Raw genomic sequence first — 18,981 nt, 5'->3', positions numbered from 1 at the left:
CACAGTCTGGATTTTTTGGGACATCCAGAGCTAGCCACAGTGAACTGGGATCAGAATAATGGGAAGGAGTTCTTTTAAAGGACCCATTATGGAGTATAACAAATTATATTTTTGGATAAAACCCATTTCTCAATGCATTTATTCACCAAGTATGGACAATATTCTGCATTGAGAAAAATATATTTATGGACTCTCGCATTCTGGCATGAAAATGGACATTCAAGGCAAGAGGCAGGGAATAGCCAGGCAGTGGATCCTGTGGTTCTGAAAATCTGGATTCATATAATAGTACTGGACTCGAGAATAAAAACGTCGTCGAAATAGGACGAATTTGGTATCAAAAGACCGAGAATGACGAGTACATCATGTACATGTATTTTCGGCGTATTCGAGCGACGGTTCCACCTCGAAATCATCATTTACATTCTGAACCCTTAGCTACATGTTGCCCTTTACATAGGCCTTAATCCAGTTGAATTTGATTCCACAAGGACACATACTCCTTAAATCGACTTCTCCCTGACCCCAGTACAAGTTAGAACCATTGCCCCAGGCCGAACTCGTTAGGTCAGTTCCCTCCCAGTGGCCGAGCAAGATAGCATCTAGGCTCAACCAGCCATAAAACCATTCGAGCACGCACACCTGCCATATCTCGCTCACATCTTTTCTCCACTCCTTTTCTTTACTTGCTTTATGATGGGGAGGTGACCATTTTTATTGGGGTCCAGCGATATCTGATGAAATGTTGGGCCTTGCCGGATGATTTGTTATGGGCAGCACGACATGAAATATGTACATGTCATCATGACTCTGCTTTTCTTTTGTAACCAGTAACTATAAATGAAATACCACGAATTCAAGGAATGTTTTGCCCAAGGCTGAAAATCATGTATAAAGAGAGAAGCCTGACTTCGTGAAAGTGTGCAGTCTCCTGAGAACATACCCGTATTGTACTTCTAGGACCCTGTTACCTTGGTTGCAGCCAATAAACTAATCTTTGACTTCACCTCGAAGACTCTGAGTTTCTGTAGGTCTGACTCAGGAGAACCCGAGGTCTCTGGGTGTTGATTCCCTGACACCGCTGGGTTACCGGTTCTGTGCCGGTTCTTAAAAACCCAGTACCTCAATCCACCTTGATAAATGTGTGACTACAGGAGGCCGCTCCCTCTAACTCGCTCATTCAAGTGAATCACTCAATGGAACTCGGTTACTGAGAGTGTGAATTTGAAAAACCCTAACTTGAAAGGAAAAAAGACCCAGAAAACCCTAAATTAGGATCAGAGGGTGTTGTGTTTTGGGAACTTGAAGGTCCTGATGAATGCCGAATTGGCAGAAACATGTTGACACCTCTGCAGTTCGGAGGGGTGAAGTGATCCTAATCTTCATCTATCACCACCGTACTACACGTTTTTTTAACCCTGGCCGGGTGGTCCAAGAATAAAATTGGAAACAGGGACACATCAGAGCTAGTTTTAACCTTCACTGACTGCACTTCTCCTTGGTGATCCTAAAACTCTATGTTTGTATTGTCTCCCCTTCCCTTATGCTCCACCCTGGGCATTGGTCTGTGCAAGGGTGTCAGTTAGCAAGCCTGATGATGAAGGATGTCACAAATCTGTGAGTGAGGGCAGTTTTTACCCACTGAGCATGTGCCACCACCGTAAGACACAATTCTACCTCCTTTTGTGTGTTATATATGAAAAGTGAAAGCACACAAAGTCCACCCACTGCAGTTAAGCAACCACTCTCCGATTTCTTTGGTGGGATTTGATGGGCTCCTGATCCAGACTTTGTATTGGAAATAGCCAGGGCTGGATCACTTAGGCAGTGATGACTTAACACACTCCCTTGGCAGAGAAGGTTCTCATCACCAGTATATGATTTCATGTTCTACTTACAGCCTCGGCATTGAGAAGAAGCGACCGTGGGCCTTCCTATCTGCCATTAAAAACAGCCACAGGAAAACACTGTTGTCCTCTTCCTGAAAAATGCATGCCTCTATCTCAGCTACAAAGTCCCCACTAAAGGCTGGTGGACTATGCTAGAGCTGACAGTATTGCTGCTGAACACGTGATGCATGCTGTGGTTAACTTAAAAGTACAGATATGGCATCAAACAACTCAGCAAGTGGAAGGAATACTGTCAAACTCAGTTCAATTTAAACACACCAATTGAGGGAACCGATGATTTCTTGAAGTCATATGCTCAGCAAATAATAAGAGAAATGAAAGACAGCACGAAGAGCAGGGAAGCTTTGATGATTTTGAATTGCATGCACTCCTCTTTATTTCAGAGGGCTTCTGTGAGATCTGACAGCTGCTGTCAATGATTTAAGGACCGGAAGACTGATACTTTGTTGTTGTTTTCGCCTCCGCTGCCATCTGGGCAACTGTAATTGCCAACAGAGGCGCCTACGAAACTGTCAGACTTTTTTCTCTGAAGAGACGCCATTCATAAGTCGGGAAGGTGGAACATTCCTCGACTGCTCAATATGAGGGTTGAATGCTCCATTGGAAAGCGCAAGGATGAGTGTAAACTTTAACTGGAAATTCATGAATGCGCAGGGCAACTGAATTATTGAAATATTTTCCTGTGGGCAGTGCACCTCCTCCCAGTACAAAAGCAAAAACAACTCCTAAACCCCCACCCTACAGTACACGACACAGCAAACCTGCGCATCAACACCTACTCGCATACATGGTTCTCTACACACAATCACTCAGCAAACACACAACCGAAATATGGAAACTACTGAGTAGCGACATACCCAACATCTTTTTCATCACAGAGACCTGGCTCAACCCCTCATTGGCTCCAGACATCGGCACAACAATCCCAGCGGGATACAAGATTCATCTACAGGACCGCCTTCACAAACCAGGAGGAGGACTTGTAATCATCTAAAATAATCCATCAAATGCACAACATCCACAGAGAACACCATACCATTCATGGAACACCTGCACTTCCAGCTGCCAATCTCTGAAAACTTCACCCTGAACAGAACCCTCACCTACCAACCACCCGGACCCAGAGCCACGTTTACCAACCTCATAATCAACTTTGTCTCCTCACTCACCATCGCCTGCAGAGCCTACATTCTCCTAGATGACCTCAACTTTCACCGGTAAGACCAATAGGAGCCCTGCTCCACAGCACTCCTCGAAAGCTTGAGCACTATCGGACTCACCCAGCTTGTCCCAGAACCAACACAGCTCCACAGCACACACACTGGACTTCATCTTCACCACATGCGACAGCATGAAATACAACTCCACCACTCACATGGAATAACCAATTCATCATCCACTTCCAAATCAACACACCTCAAGTCAACAGCCCACCTAGGTTCCGCATTCCAAGCAACAGCTGGGGCAAAATCACCAAAGACTGGCTCAGCGCCCTCAGCACAGATCAACCCAGCCCCACAGACAACCTCAACAAGGTTATTAACAACTTCAACAACTGGATCAAGAGCTGCGCGGACTCCATCGGACTCAACAAGTATAGTAGATCTAACAAGCAGACCAGCTGGTACACAGAAGATCTCCACAACACTAAACAACACTAAAAACAGCTAGAAAGGAAATGGAGGGCCAACCACGACACCACAGACAGAACTACCTACAAGGGTGCACTCAGACGCTATCACCAGCAAGTAAAAGACACAAAGAAAAACGCACTAATGAACTGCATCGAAGGAAGCTCAAAGAGCTGCAAGGAGATTTTCTCCATCATTAAGGATTTCACACCGCCCTTAGCCACTGTCAACAACATTGTTGCCTCCCAACAACTCTGTGGCAACCTATCCAACTTCTTCCACAGCAAAAGCGCATACATCTACAGCAACATTGTATGCCAACCCCACCAAACCCCAGCGAACGCGTTGCTAACCTACCCACCACCAACCAAGATGGCCATTTGACAGAAAGGACAACACTCACCAGAAATGACACAGTGGCAATCATGTGGATCATCCACTCAGGGGCCCCATCATACCCATGCCCCCATTACATCTACAACCTAGGAACATCGCCAATAAGCAACCCACTGACCCATGTGATCAAAACTTCCATCCTGTCTGCCACTTTTCTGGATGCATGGAAACCTGTAGAAATCAACGCCTTCCTCATGAAGCCTACAGCTGACCCGAATCAACTGAGCACTTCCAACCCATCTCCCTGCAGCAAAAGTAATTGAGATGGCCATCAACAAGCAACCCACAAGCCACCTCTAGCTTTACCATCTTCTAGACAACACTCAATAAGGATTCAGAAAGAGCCACAGCACCAAATCAGCACTCATTGTAGCCATTGGTAACATTCGAATCATCCTCGACCAAGGAGAAATAGTGGCCCTCATCCTGGTCCACCTCTCCACAGCCTTCGACATTGTCTTCCATAACAGTCTCATCAGAAGACTCCTCGAGATTGGCATTCAAGCATCTGCTCTCAAATGGATCTGTTCCTTCCTCACGGGAATTACTCAAAAAGTCAGGGTGTCACCCTTCACAACAGAGACCAAGAGATTAATTTGTGAGTCCCACAGGGAGTGTCCCTCAGCCCCACCCTTTTCAATATATACATGGCACCACTCGCCAACATGATCTGATCACAAGACATCACTGTCATCCCCTATGCCAATGGCACCCAACTCATCCACTCCCTGGTGAATAAGACAATCACCAGCAGGACCAACTTCCCCAACTACTTGACCCTGTTAGCAGCTGGATGCAAACCAACTGCCTGCAGCTCAACTCCGACAAGACATAAGTACTGATCTTTGGCAACAAGACCACCAAATGAGCTAGGACAAACACCCACACCCACATGCAATGCAAGAAATCTAAAGATCATCCTAGACAACAAGTTCAACATGATGTCTCAAGTGAACGCAGCGAGCATCTCCTGCATCCACATACTACGCATGATACAAAAGATCTTTAAATGGTTGTCTCAGAACACCAGAACGCAAGTACTCATTACCAGCAGACTGGACTACGCCAACACTTTCTATGCCTGAATCATCAAACAACTCCAACACAGACTCCAACCATCCAGACCACCACTGCAAGACTCATACTTGACCTCCCACACCACACCCCCGTGACATTACACCTCGAGAGGCTTCACTGGCTCCCTATTCACAAGCATAGCCAATTCAAACTTCTCACACACACATATATGCACACATACAAAGCTATACACAAACCAGAACCAGAATACCTGAAACAGCTGCATACACTGTAACCACCCCAGCAGACACCTACACTCTAACTCACTCTCACTGCCACACATTCCCCGCATCCACAAAAGCAAAACTGGAAGCCGCTCATTCTCTTACATTGCACCCAAGACATGGAACAAATTCCTTCAACACTTCAGAGCCTCCTCCCCACTTCTTGAGTTTCATAAGAAGCTGTGAACATGGCTCTTCGTATAAGCCTCCTGGGGACCTTTATCTACACACCTGCCCAAGTGCCTGGATACCTTCTTAGGTGATTAGTGCTATCTACAAATCAACGTAACACACAATAACATAACATAGCACCTCAGAGAACCAGCATTCCAAGGCAGATTCCTTGAGGACATAGGAGGAAAGGAGCAAGTCATATCTGTTCATTGACTAAGGAGCCACCAAGGGTAACATCTACTGACAGTTCCAGCCTGGAAGAGATGCGGAACATCAGTTTTGTCACAGAGACGGCAAGAAGTTCAAATATAAAATTTGTAGATGTTAAGCCCTTCAACAGTGGGAAAATGGTGTCTGGGACACTTCACATAAACCTCTCTAGGAACTTAATAAACTGTAACAAAAACGATATCATATTTAAAAAGTAATACGACCACTGGCCTCAATATAAGATCTGAAAGCGTAACAGTTTAATCAAACTTTCTACATATGTATTTAATTTTTTTTCGCACCGCACTTATCTTGTAACCAGTGCACACAAGCAATACACCTGCACATGTGATAAAATGAAGCATTCCCTCCAGAGACATGCCTTGAAGATGGTAGTCCTCTAAGGGATGAATTGAGCCTGAACTTTATGGAGAACGGCCATGACTCTGCTCACAGCACTGTCCATCCCACTCTCATATCGGATAATAAACATAGTGACTGTGCAAGTACCACATTCCAGATCCAAAAAACATTCTTACCCTTACAGATCACCTGGTTCTCGGGCTCATATCCAGCCTTGCAGGTGCAGCGGCCAATGGGCACCATCCATTCTCCATCCCCGTTACAGTAAAGCTTGATAGGGGCATCCACCTCCTCAGCATTTGGGATACAGATGCCCCTCGAAATAACTAGTGAGGTGCTCTCTGCCCCAGTCATTGTCTCAGGGAAGACGGCAAAGTTTTGCACGACACTAGGACACTTCTTAAAGAAGACACGCACTGAGAGTAGGGACATGCACGCCCCATAGTCTTGAAAGGCCAAGTAGAAGCCAGTTCGCGTGAGAGGTCCAAAGCTCCTCACCTCTGTGTTGACTTTCATCAGCCTCCCACCAAAGTCCACCTGCGAAAAGCTTTCATCAGCCGCAATGGTGTCCACCTTGAGGTAGGGTGCCTCTGTCCAGAAGGCAGATTTCTTGGTGGCGATGATAGCATCAGTCTCATAGTAGTAGAGATTGAAGGTCTCCTTGCAGGAGCCAGGGACATTAGGAAGGCTGCTACAATCTCTCACGGTGAAGCGCATCTCCACATAGATGCGGTTGGCTGCGCGCCGGTCTATGAATGTGGTGAGGAGCCAGTTGTTTTGGTTGGGTTCAAAGACGTTGCACACCTGATAGGTACGGATGGTGTTGAGGTTTTCATCATATCCGCTCACCTCCTCCCACTGCAAAAGGAAGAAAGAAAAGTCACTGGTTGTATGCACTTGGAAAAGATTTAATGTCTAAAAGAATGAATGATAAATTATCGTTAATATATTCCAGTAATGTGGTGAACACAAAAGATGTTACTAGAACACAAACCAATATATTCCACCTATTTCTTGCGGACATTTAGACGCGGTAGTGCTAGAACAAGTTTCCGTCTCACAGGCAGATCATGACAGTTCCTAAAGTTGTGAAAGATTCACTCTGATAAAAGTGAATATGGGACTTGATAGCAATAGAATACGCATAACACACGCATGCAGTAGAATCCCATTGCCCTCTATGACTGGGACTAAAGATAGAGAGCTTGTGTGGTGCAAGCTGTGGTCACAAAGAGAAAGAGCAAGTAGAACCCATCAACAAAGCAAGCTTCCTCAACATACACACAGCAGGTACAGCAGCAAAAAAATTACTAAAAGACACCACTGGGAAAACGTTAAGGTGTCATGTGAGAGACTACCGCTCTTACAATCCCTAAAAAAGCTGTTTTTTAGACTACAATTTGAACGCATAAGGAGAGCTGGCTTCCTTCACACTGCTGATGTTGGGTTGAATCTGCCAGGTTATTAATCGGCACTGTTTCAACTAGCAGAAAGCAAGTACAGCAAACCTTCAACCAGCAAATTTCCATCACCCTAAGAAAGCAGGGAGAGTCCATCACCTAACCTTGACTCATCACACACAGCAGAGGGAGAGCCCATCAACAATCCCTCAAGCACAGACAGCAAATGGATTCTATTGGAAGAGCAAGCATTTGTACATCAAAGACATCAGGTGGAGTCTACCAACACAACACCTCACGTGCCACTCAAATTATTTTAACTCTTCAGCAAACTAAGCTTCTCTTACCCCCAGAGAAAGAGACCGTCCGCAGAGCAAGATGCATACACAAAAGAGAACGACCTAAAGCTACCCGCTGGAGGAGCAAACTTCCCTTGCATAATGGAGGTCCTGGGGGGGCGGCCGACCAAAGGGAGGCCTGCCCCGCCCGGGGGAATTTGGGGCCGGGGAAAGGGGGGGGTGGAGCTGGCGCCGCCCGGGGACGGGTTTTAGGTGTTCTAGTAGCTTTTGGGCTGGGGGCGGGGCTTGGTTGGGCTCCTTTTGGGCTGGGTTTTGTTAGCCGGCCGGGCACGCGGCAGAGACACCATTTTAAGAGTGGTGTCTCGGCCGGCGGGCGGGGGTGGCGGATGGACAATTTTTCGGATGGACAATTTTTTCTCAAATCACCCATTGTCACGAACGGCACGAGTGGATAGCCTGCGGAAGGATGGACTTGCTGATTGTGTGGAGATACAATGGGACGTTGGCCGAGGCAGGAGGTATGCTGGACACATCGCTGGATGTAGGTGGAGCTCGGGAGAGCAGCATGCGGCTCCACGCGGCCGAGCGGATGGGCCGGCTCTGCCTGGTGCGGGCGGTCGAGCTCCCACGTGGGACTAGGTGAGTCCCAGCTGCCCCTACCCGAAGGGTCCCTACGGCCGCCGGGGTTTTCGTTTTGGGGCAGGGGAGTAGAGACGCTTGTTCTGGTGCCTGAGTGTCTAGCTGCACGCTTGTCACTTTTTCTTCTTGGGCACTTTTTACTACCTCCTGTAATTTTGGTTGCTCAAACATTTTACTACCTCGTGTATTTTGTTTGCTCACAATTGTCGCTGTTCTCTTTACTACCTCATGGACTTTTGGTTGCTCACAATATTTACTGCCTCATGTATTTTGTTTGCTCACAATTGTCACTATTACCTTATGTGACGTGACGTATGCTGTGTAATATGTTCTTTTGTAATGTTTCTCATTATGTTTCAATTCTGTTCCTGTTGTGAGGGAGTAGAGACGCTTGTTCTTGTGCCTGAGTGTCTAGCACTTATTGCAGTATTACACCTAAAATTATACTTTGTTTTCTCTTGTAACTGCGCGCTTGTCCTTTTCCTCTTGGGCACTTTTACTACCTCATGTAATTTTGGTTGCTCGAAAATTTTGCTACCTCGTATATTTTGTTTGCTCACAATTGTCACTGTTATCTTTCCTACCTCATGGACTTTTGGTTGCTCACAATATTTACTGCCTCAGGTATTTTGTTTGCTCACAATTGTCACTATTACCTTATGTAACGTGACGTATGCTGTGTAATGTGTTCTTTTGTAATGTTTCTCATTATGTTTCATTTCTGTTCCTGTTGTGAGGCGCTCTGGCGCCTTCGGGTGGAGTCCGCGCTATATAGAAAGGCATAAGTAAATTAATACACAAATAAATACTTCTTGGGGGGCTGGAAAATTTTAGGAGTGTACGCGGGGGTATGGACTTCTTGGTGGTGTAGGGGGATGGGGGGCGGGAAGAGACGGGAGGAATGGGCGTTACGGGGGGGAGGTTTGCCACCCGTGACAGGGGGGGGAGGGTTTGCTGACATGTGCGTTACTACAGCGCATGTGCAGATTCCTACAGCGCATGGTGGGCAAATAGGTGGCAGTGCGTGAAGTGCCGCTGGGCTGTCAGCCCGCTCTGTGGGTGCGGGGTGTGCCGGCCACGTGCCAGAGGTAGAAGAGCGGCGCTCCGCTGCCACGGGCACACGTTTCGCGCTCTTGGGCACGGTCACAGCCTAGCGTGGCGCGCGCCACTGTCCTGACGAGGCCTGCCGGGGGGCGCGTTGAAAGACGAACCACGACTCCGGCTATGCATCGCCTGCGAGGTGTAGTTGAAGCGTACTGATACATGCCTCCGAGGAACCTTTTCTTCACGGAAATAGTCTTTTTGTTAAAGACTTTTTCACACGGCTCGACCGCATTTCAGGTCGACGGTTGCGTATACGATCTGAGTTACCTTGGCAGAAGAAAGGCGGCAGTACAGCACGACCGAACAGTTCAGGATATTGAAAACTCAGTTTTATTCCATTTCTCTGTGCACCTTTTGTAGACTAAACGACGAGCGCTTTCCTTTCTGAGCACAGCCCAAACATTTGAAAGGCTGATACAACCAACAGTTGTGGAATTGCAGAAGGGGCCGGATTATTGCTTCCTTCCAGCATGTGGCTTTTCGGATCGCTAACACTGCACTTACCACTGCTTCAGGTCGGTGTATAATCCATGGCGACACGCAGAAGGATTAGGGCGGAGATGTAGAAATCAAAATAAATAAATACATAAATAAATAAAGAAATAAATAAAAAATAAAAAATCTGAGGACGCGTTTATTATAGAATTGAATCCGGCGATTGTGGTCCATATGGAAGCTATACTCCATTACCAGTGTGCTAGTGTTTTTAGCGCTGTTATCGTCTCTGACATTATGGGCGGGCCGCAAGGGTGCAAAAGTGGGGTGGCCACGCCATGTCTGTGTTTCGGCCCTGACAGCGGGCTGTGTTTTCTGCCGCGTCTCTGTGATTTCTGCGTTTCGCCGAGGTCACGCACAGTTAAATCACGCGCAAGCCCAAAGCAGGTACCGAGACGGGTCCCTGTCGGGCTCGGCACTTTCGGCCTCGCTCTCTGAATGGAAAGAAATCTTACCCCTGCAGCAGTACACTGTGTTGACGTCACTTTTATTTGCTTGCAGTTATGTAGGGTGGAACTCGAAGTGCCTTCCCCGGGCATCAACAAAGACATATTTAGTTACTTATGGTAGGCTCTGGCGATTAATTGAATTGCTCAGGAACACTGTACCTTGCGCTGATGCTGAGACTCCAACCTGCTTCCTGAGCTCCAAAGTTGGTAGCTCTCTAGCCATTACGCCACACCCACTCGCACAAGAACCAAAGCATTTTCAATAGTATGTACAACGAAGCCATGGTGTTATGTATGCATGTGGATATTTATATTATCCAACTAACAACCTTTGACAAAGCCAATAGTCATGGCTTGTTGTAGGTGTGATGTTACTGGTATACTATAAGTGGAGCCAATACCAGTAGCAGCAAAATACCGGTTAAGCTGAGCACATATTGGTATTTATACGGGGGAGCCAAGTGCAGGGGTAGGTTTCTCTAGAGTGTCTGGGAGGGCTAGGGCGTCTTGGAGGACTACACGTTGCTTGGGGCGGCCTGGGTGAAGGTCTGGGGGGGGAATGGAGTTGTATGTAGGGACACGGGGGGCATTTATAGGGGAGTCGTTCGGGCCTCATTCGGGCTCCGGTGCAGCTTTGTCGGTGACCTGGGGTTCTGAAGAGGGTGGAGTCTACCCGTCTCGCAGGGTCAGGGGGTTTTGGCAGAGCGTACTCGATCCTTTCTTGCCGTTATGGTGAACATGGGGCGTTTTTTAGGTGCTGACTACTTTTGGGGTGTCGGCCTAGGTGCAGGTTTGGGGGGGTTTGAGCGGACGGTACGGGCGTTAGGCGTGAACAGGGAAAGGGTCTCGGTTAGGCCGCGGGCATATCAAGGGCGTTTGGGGGTCGTGCGTGGGTGAGAGGTACGTTCTTTGTAGTGGGCTTTTTCCTGGTGGACAGGCTCTGGGGGGTGACGCACTGTGTTGAGGACTTCTCCCTGGGCGCCAGAGGGGACGCACGGTCCCATGTCGGTGTGGTCATTCTCCGTAGTGAGCTCGACTCCATGGTCAGGGAGCACGCCCGCCGGAGGACAGGGGGGTCGCAACGCGCGGTGGGGTCTGACGCGGAACGGTGACGCAGCCATGTGGGGGGCAGCGGGGTATGGTAGGTGACGGGGGTGTTGGGGGCACTGCGGCAGGGTTTTTTTCCTGGCGGACGGGCCCCGGTGTGGGACGCACCATCCGGAGGGCTTCTCTCTGGTGGGACGGCCGGTTTCGGCGGACTGCCTGCAGGCGCTGGGCGGCTTCCCAGGCCTTGTGTTGACAGGGGGGGCCCTGGGCGCCAGAGAGGGGGCACGGCCCCGGTTCAGTGCGGTCATACTTCGTAGGGAGCTCGATTCCGCGACCTGGAAGCACGCCCCGGGGGTGACGTTGACTGAGGGCATGGCCCTATACATTTAGTGATGGAAGGCATGGCCCTATACATTTAGTGACGGAGGGCAGGGCCCTATGCATTGGTGACGGAGGGCATGGCCCTAGGCATTGGTGACGAGGGCATGGCCCTATGCGTTGGTAACGAGGGCATGGCCCTATGCATTGGTGACGAGGGCATGGCCCTATGAATTGGGAATGGAGGGCATGGCCCTCTACGTTGGTGACGGAGGGCATGGCCCTATACGTTGGTGACGGGGGGCATGGCCCTATACGCTGGTGACGGAGGGCATGGCCCTATACATTGGTGACGGAGGGCATGGCCCTATACATTGGTGACGGAGGGCATGGCCCTGTACGTGGTGACGGAGGGCATGGCCCTATACGTGGTGACGGAGGGCATGGCCCTAAACATTGGGACGGAAGACATGGCCCTATGGTTAGGGGGGAGGACCTGCCGGCGGTACGAAGGCATTGACCTGACAGCACTGTGTTCGAAGGGGGGTCCGCGGCACGCCATATGGTTAGGGGTGTGGTCCTGCCGGCTGGTTCATGCGGCACGTCCCGGGTTTAAGCGATGTGGAGTCCTAGGGGGGGTCGAGGACCGTTAGCACGTCCCTCGAGTGGCGGTTCTTCCTAATATATGGGGGAAGAGTAGGAGAACTGTTTGGATTATCGGGGGGTAGGTCAAGCACAAGAAAGTATTTAGCCAGGTGGAGAGGCAAAATGACGTTATGCTAATTGTTACTGTTGGTGGATTGTGGGAATCAGTTAGGGGAGGGGGTGGGGGTGAGTCAGGAAATTACATATTTATGAGGTTTAGATTGTGCGGCGCAGGCCAAGGATGTTATTGTATAGGATGCACCTGCTTCCAATAAAGCGGCCTTTATCACACCTACATTGAGTCTCGGGTCGGTGCTTACCTTCCCCCCCCTCCCTTTCCCCAATGGGCCCCAATGGGGGACCTGGGGGGGGCGGCCGACCAAAGGGAGGCCTGCCCCGCCCGGGGGAATTTGGGGCCGGGGAAAGGGGGGGGGGTGGAGCTGGCGCCGCCCGGGGACGGGTTTTAGGTGTTCTAGTAGCTTTTGGGCTGGGGGCGGGGCTTGGTTGGGCTCCTTTTGGGCTGGGTTTTGTTAGCCGGCCGGGCACGCGGCAGAGACACCATTTTAAGTGTGGTGTCTCGGCCGGCGGGCGGGGGTGGCGGATGGACAATTTTTCCCCTCCCTGGGACATGTTAAAGGGGGGGGCCCCAAGGGCAGGTATTCCCCTTTTCGGGAGAGTCTTTTTTCAGGGGAGATTGGGGTTGCCGGGGGATTTTGGGCAATGTTTTGTTGGAGGCTGGTGCAAGGGGGTTTTATGATTGGGTGGGGGGTTTCGCATGTCGCTGGAGCAGGTGTGGGGTGCATTCTGCATGTAGGGGCGGTTCTTCCTAATATATGGGGGAAGAGTAGGAGAACTGTTTGGATTATCGGGGGTAGGTCAAGCACAAGAAAGTATTTAGCCAGGTGGAGAGGCAAATTGACGTTATGCTAATTGTTACTGTTTGTGGATTGTGGGAATCAGTTAGGGGAGGGGGAGGGGGTGGGGGTGAGTCAGGAAATTACATATTTATGAGGTTTAGATTGTGCGGCGCAGGCCAAGGATGTTATTGTATAGGATGCACCTGCTTCCAATAAAGCGGCCTTTATCACACCTACATTGAGTCTCGGGTCGGTGCTTACCTTCCCCCCCTCCCTTTCCCCAATGGGCCCCAAAGAGTAGAGAGACAGGATAGACAGAGAACAGGCCTAGATTTTCAGTTTCAAAACGTTCTAAACTCTCTGTGAACAGACAACCACCACCCTGTGAGCAGGGTTCCTCCCCAGAGACAGCAGTGTGAATACAACAGTCCCCACAAAGAGAAAATAAAGAACAATCTGTGGTATTATGGCTGGGAGGAAAATTGTGTTTTAAATATTGCACCAGGCTACTTCTTGATATTCCAATTTTCAAGGAACACAGTTACAAATTAAAGAGGAGCTCTTTGCTAATGGTGAATAAATCCCGATTTCGGAGAACGAGTTAGGGCTGGGATGAGTAAAGAGCGGGGGGGGGGGGTAGCTAAGAGCTCTACAATCGTAGCATGCGATTTCATAGGCCCCATTTACTTGGAGACCACGTTCTCAGTTGCACCCCCCGCAGCAAACGCCTGTCGGTTTCTTTTTACAATCCGCGGCATTTACCAACCAAAAGAGACGGGGGATCGCCCCAGTCACAGTCTGAAGGTCGCTTCAGAACTGCAGACTGACATGTAATGACATTGAGACGCCCTTGAGACTCTAAAGAAGAAAAGGATCCGCAGATTTAACATTAGGGGCAGCTTTGAGGGATGTTGCCAACAGCAAGAGCTTAATCTTGAAAAGGTTAATCCTTTACCCTTTTGTTTTCTTGTTTTTGTTTTGCTGACATGTTGCCTTAGGGGTGCTGCCGAGTGGTATTAGAATCTACAAGCATGAAACAAGCACTGATAAAGCCAAAACGTCTGGATTGCATTGAAGTTCTAGAAAGGGGGCTCTTTGCTAGGTAGGGCAGGCTACTAATGCTGTCCAGGTTACATATTGTAATTCCTTTCTCATGGGGATACCCATCTGACCATCCTTCAGTGACTGATGTGTGAAAGAAAGGTGCTCTACACATGCATTAGTCTACACTATATATGAAGAAGTACAAACCTGGCGCATAGACTGTTCAGCTAGTTCCCTCATGACAGGGCAAGAGCTGGGCACAGACACAGCTCCTTCAAATTCAATGGTTCATTGGTCTACAGAAACCAGATGATGTAGAATTGGGCGATGTTACACACCCTTTTCAATGGAGCCGAATCCATGCTCTCTAAGAGCTCCGGCTTGACAATAGACCTTTCTACCAAGAAAATGTTGACCCTGCATTCATCACTTACATACCTCAAATAGGAATTGATGTGAAAGGCTTTTCGAAGTGGGTGTGCACATTTTTGTGTCATCAGTTTGTGAATTGAGATATGTATCTCCAATATGGGGAGAGCGGACAAATGCCCAGCCCTTATTAAAACATGGTAGCCGTGTGCATCCGCAAATGCATTTGCAATGGCAACTATATCAGCAGATTTGTGCAAATCACCAGTGAGTATCTACAAGTCCAGGAGCATCTATTAGTCAGAGTTAGTCTCATCTGTCAGATTTAGCCACGGTTGCCCTTTCATAACCTGGCACTGCCCTGCCTACCCCTGGTTACAGGGGTCATGACCCTGCTTTTCTTTCCACAGTTACCACTCCTAGCCCTTCCCCCAAATTCCTCAGGGGCAAATATGAGATTAACACGGCCAAATATGGGGCAAATTATCAACTTTGTGATATCGCCACAGGATCGATGGACACCTGATTTTATTTCCACCACCTATGTCAGTCCGCGTATCAACGTACATACACAAGCCAGGCTTGCACAGGCTTAATGTATTTGGGAATATTCCTATTTTTTTAGGTCGAGCCTGGGAAGCGCATGCGCTGCTGCGAGCCATGCAGTAGTGGAGTACTGAATAGAAGCCCCGCCAACTCTCCTCCCATATTTGAAATTGACTAGTGTCATTGCCCTTCGTAAACGCTGGCTTCCGAGTTATTAGGCTTGTTAATCCCTCCTTGGTAGCGCCTTGTCTTCATTCGTTAACTCCCATAACAAGGAGTTAACGAATGAAGACAAGGCGCTACCAAGGAATGACCAATGAAGACCATGGAACAACTGGTGTTGTTCCATGGTCTCCCATATAAGTTGGTGAGCACTATTTTTTTTAATGCTCTTCCCCTCTTCCACCCACTATCTCGCAGCATGCCGCCTGCTTTTATTTTTTTTAATGTTTACTAATGGCAGTCCGCTTTAACTACAGCGGCCGCATTTTTTAATTTATTTATTTTGGCAGTATGGTCCGCATTTAGTGGCTGCGCTTACTTTTTTTTTTTTTTTTTACTAGCGCCGATGTGTCGCTTTCACATTCATACAGGCCACGCCCCTTCTTTACACAAAACCGCGTCTAAAGAAAGGGACATGCCCGAAATTAAAATGAAAGCACGGCATGGATGCTTTTACCCAAAAAACCCATCTGTTTGTCAACTTGATTAAAAGATGCTTTTTTTTCGTGACAGCCCCATGCCGCGGTTTCACTTTAATGTAGGGCACGCCCTTCATGAATGTGAAAGCGTCGCATGGGCATTAGGAAAACAAAAAAAGCTAATATTTGCAATGCAATATGTCTCACATTTGCGAGAGTTTAAGCTATTGCATTGCCAATAGCTTTAACGCTAGTTAATGCGAGACCTATTGCATTGCAAATGCTTGTTGTATGACTGTAGCTAACACGGAATCTATATTCCACATATGCTCACATGGAAATGGTATCTAAACAGTCATATTTTAAATAAAGAAATATTTCAGAAGTTAAAAAAAACCTTTAATAGCGCTATGGAATCAACAAATTGAGGGGACAAATGTAAGTCAAGAAAGGAGGTTTAGTATAAGGTGATTCTGGCTCTGAACCATGCAAACTTGCATATAATTTGAATTTATTCCCAACAGCTTCAGAAATAAAAGCCATCAATGCTTCTGCCTCTTATAATATAATAAAGCTTTTCAGCGCAGGTCTATGGACACAGTATATAATTACCCAGCATGCCCCGCGCAGGAAATATTAGCAGGAGGCTGTACTGCTAATACATTCTTTGGCCGCAGGAGGCATTCATTTTAGCAAAAGAAAATCGCTTTAATTTTGGAATACAAGAGCCATATTGTCAATATTAAATTGCCCAGGATGCTCTGTCACTACTGACAGCATTTCTGTTGTTAAAAATAAGTGTGATTTCATTTAAATAGGCACAATGCCTTCCTGCAGCAATACCCTGTATTAGGGGATCCCTGCTGCTGGCAGGGTACGCTGGCTAATTATATCCTGAAATGGTGGCACCTGAGAGTCTCACACCGCCCCTGGAAATTGAAAATAATTAAAAATGGCTGCAGAATTTAAAACTTTAACATTATCAAGAAATGTTTTTCTAGGTCACAACAGGAAAAACAGAGTCGTGTAGCAATCCCTGGGTGCCTTTTATTCCAAACTGTGATATATAGATGCAGGTGGGTAGCTATGCTGACGGGTGTTATTGGTCAGCTTGACTCGCCAATCACGCTATTTGATTGGCTGAATTGGTTATAAAATGAATGCGCTTACCTTCTCCAAAGGGAATTATTTGCAGAGGGGAAAATAAAAGGGCTGCACTGATACCCCCATTGTCCCATTCTGTAGTTAAAGTATTTGAGACTATATTGCTCTTAGAAGTCAACGTTTCATGATGTTTTCCTGGCTAAGCTCCACCCTTTTACAGATCTGTTTTAGGAGAACTGAACAAAGACTCAAAATTAGGTACATTTAATATTTTCATATTGCCAAGACTGAATTAATTGATTAATCAACTAAATGAGGTATACTGAAGTATAAGCTCTCTTTTTACATAGCATTTCTGTATTTAATATTTTTGTAGACCGTTTTTACTTTCCATCACTTTCTAAAATTATATTTTTAGAAAAATGAGGAAGCAACCTAAGTGCCATGACACATCAATTTGTGTTCCGTAACGATTTGGTCATCACAGTACTTCTTCAAGGCAACTGCTACACCTCAATTTTGAAGTAGGCTTTACATTGTTCAGTATAACAATGGGCATCTTGAGGTATCTGACTCCGATTATGTATCCTTTGGGGATAGAAAATATCTTGAAAGCGAATTGAATAAACATAAAGAATGTAAAATATAATGGATCTCAAATTGAAGACGAGTTTGCAGTGACTTCAGGTTTTCCGAATTTGTAATAAACGCTAATAAGAGGCGTGGTAGCTTCAAAATGAGTATATGGGCTCACATTCATATACTCTTCCAAATCAGAAATCACTGCAAACTCTGTAATCACTTTAGCAATTGTCCCGAAGAACATAGATGAAGGCTTGTTTGCCTGGCATGAACATTGATGGTTTTACCTTCAGATAGCAGCCTACGCAAAACCACTTGGGTTTTTCTTCACTCAGACCTCACCTTCAAATAAACCACGCCCAATTAAACCAAGGCCTGCTGGCACTAGCTCTCTCCAGAAGATGCCAACACCAGAGAAAAAGTTCAAGCCTAAGCCAGCTTTCAACTGCATGGAGGCAGTGCTGTGTTGAATGGATCCATGCCCTCTTTTGCCCCTGTAAAAGGCGTGTGTGCCGAAGCATGACTTGTTAAAGCTTCAAGAGGTTTGGCCACATCCGCACAACGCCCAATACTGAAGGGACTCCTTGGCTCTCCTCTCCCCATCATCATCAGGACCAGCTGCACTATGCACAAGACCATTCAAACTGAGCCCCCTGAATACCTGGATTTAGGATTAACCACCTGAGGTGAGACAGCCCCACACTTCAGCCAAGACATCACCAAACTGGACAGAAAGATCTGCAAAAAATAACAAGCAGAAGGGAAATCCTTTTTCCATCTACCCACAAAGAATGTTTGAAAAAAATCCCAATCGACCCAATAAATGCCCGTACCCTCCAGTAATTCAGATAACACATCATTTCAGAAAACGTCAGCTCAGGGATGGGGAAGGAGAAGCTCACCGTACCTTTCCATGGTCCCTCTCCAAACTCCCCTTCATAACCACTTTCAGGCCCTTGGTACCTGTATTTGATTTTCACTTTTAAATCAGAATCAGGAGAAATTTTATTTCCCCATGTGCCACATCCCACTATGTGAAAGCTAGGTTGCCTTCCGCCAGTCCACAGAGTTTTGGTCTGTCAGTGCAAACCATTCGGAAAGTATCATGCACATCATCCGCAGTCTCTTCTCTACTGTTGTCCTCTTTCTTAACCAGTGCGGTAATGGAATAGGATGGCCCTACCTCACCCCTGCACAGTGGTTACTTAAAAAACAAAATAGGTGCAGGGGCTCTCAGGTGACAGCTTGCACCAGCCCATTTCTCCCATTAGGGCTGCCTAAAACAGAACCCACTAGTAACCATGAAAGTTGATAGTGAATCTCTTGAACTCTTAAAACACACTATTGCCGGTGCCACTAGTGGCTACAAGAATTTGGCTTTGGTTCTCTGTTTCTAAATTTAATATTAATCTTCAACATACTGATAAACTGTTAGGTTTTTAAGGGTTTTATTAACT

The 18,981-nt window shown here is 47.3% G+C and overlaps 1 protein-coding gene across 1 annotated transcript in view; it reads right to left on the bottom strand.

The window, feature by feature from the left end:
* EPHB1 (EPH receptor B1) overlaps nucleotides 1-18,981 on the bottom strand; it is a 956,362-nt gene that overhangs the window by 593,365 nt on the left and 344,016 nt on the right. The window contains exon 3 of the mRNA XM_078665818.1: nucleotides 6,162-6,843. Coding sequence (XP_078521944.1) covers nucleotides 6,162-6,843 — 682 coding nt within the window. The remainder of the gene's footprint in view (nucleotides 1-6,161; nucleotides 6,844-18,981) is intronic.

This window comes from Lissotriton helveticus, chromosome 11 (assembly GCF_964261635.1).
Source record: "Lissotriton helveticus chromosome 11, aLisHel1.1, whole genome shotgun sequence".
Taxonomy (NCBI): domain Eukaryota; kingdom Metazoa; phylum Chordata; class Amphibia; order Caudata; family Salamandridae; genus Lissotriton; species Lissotriton helveticus.
Note: the sequence above shows the minus strand (reverse complement) of the source record. Positions and strands in the feature narration are given on the sequence as shown.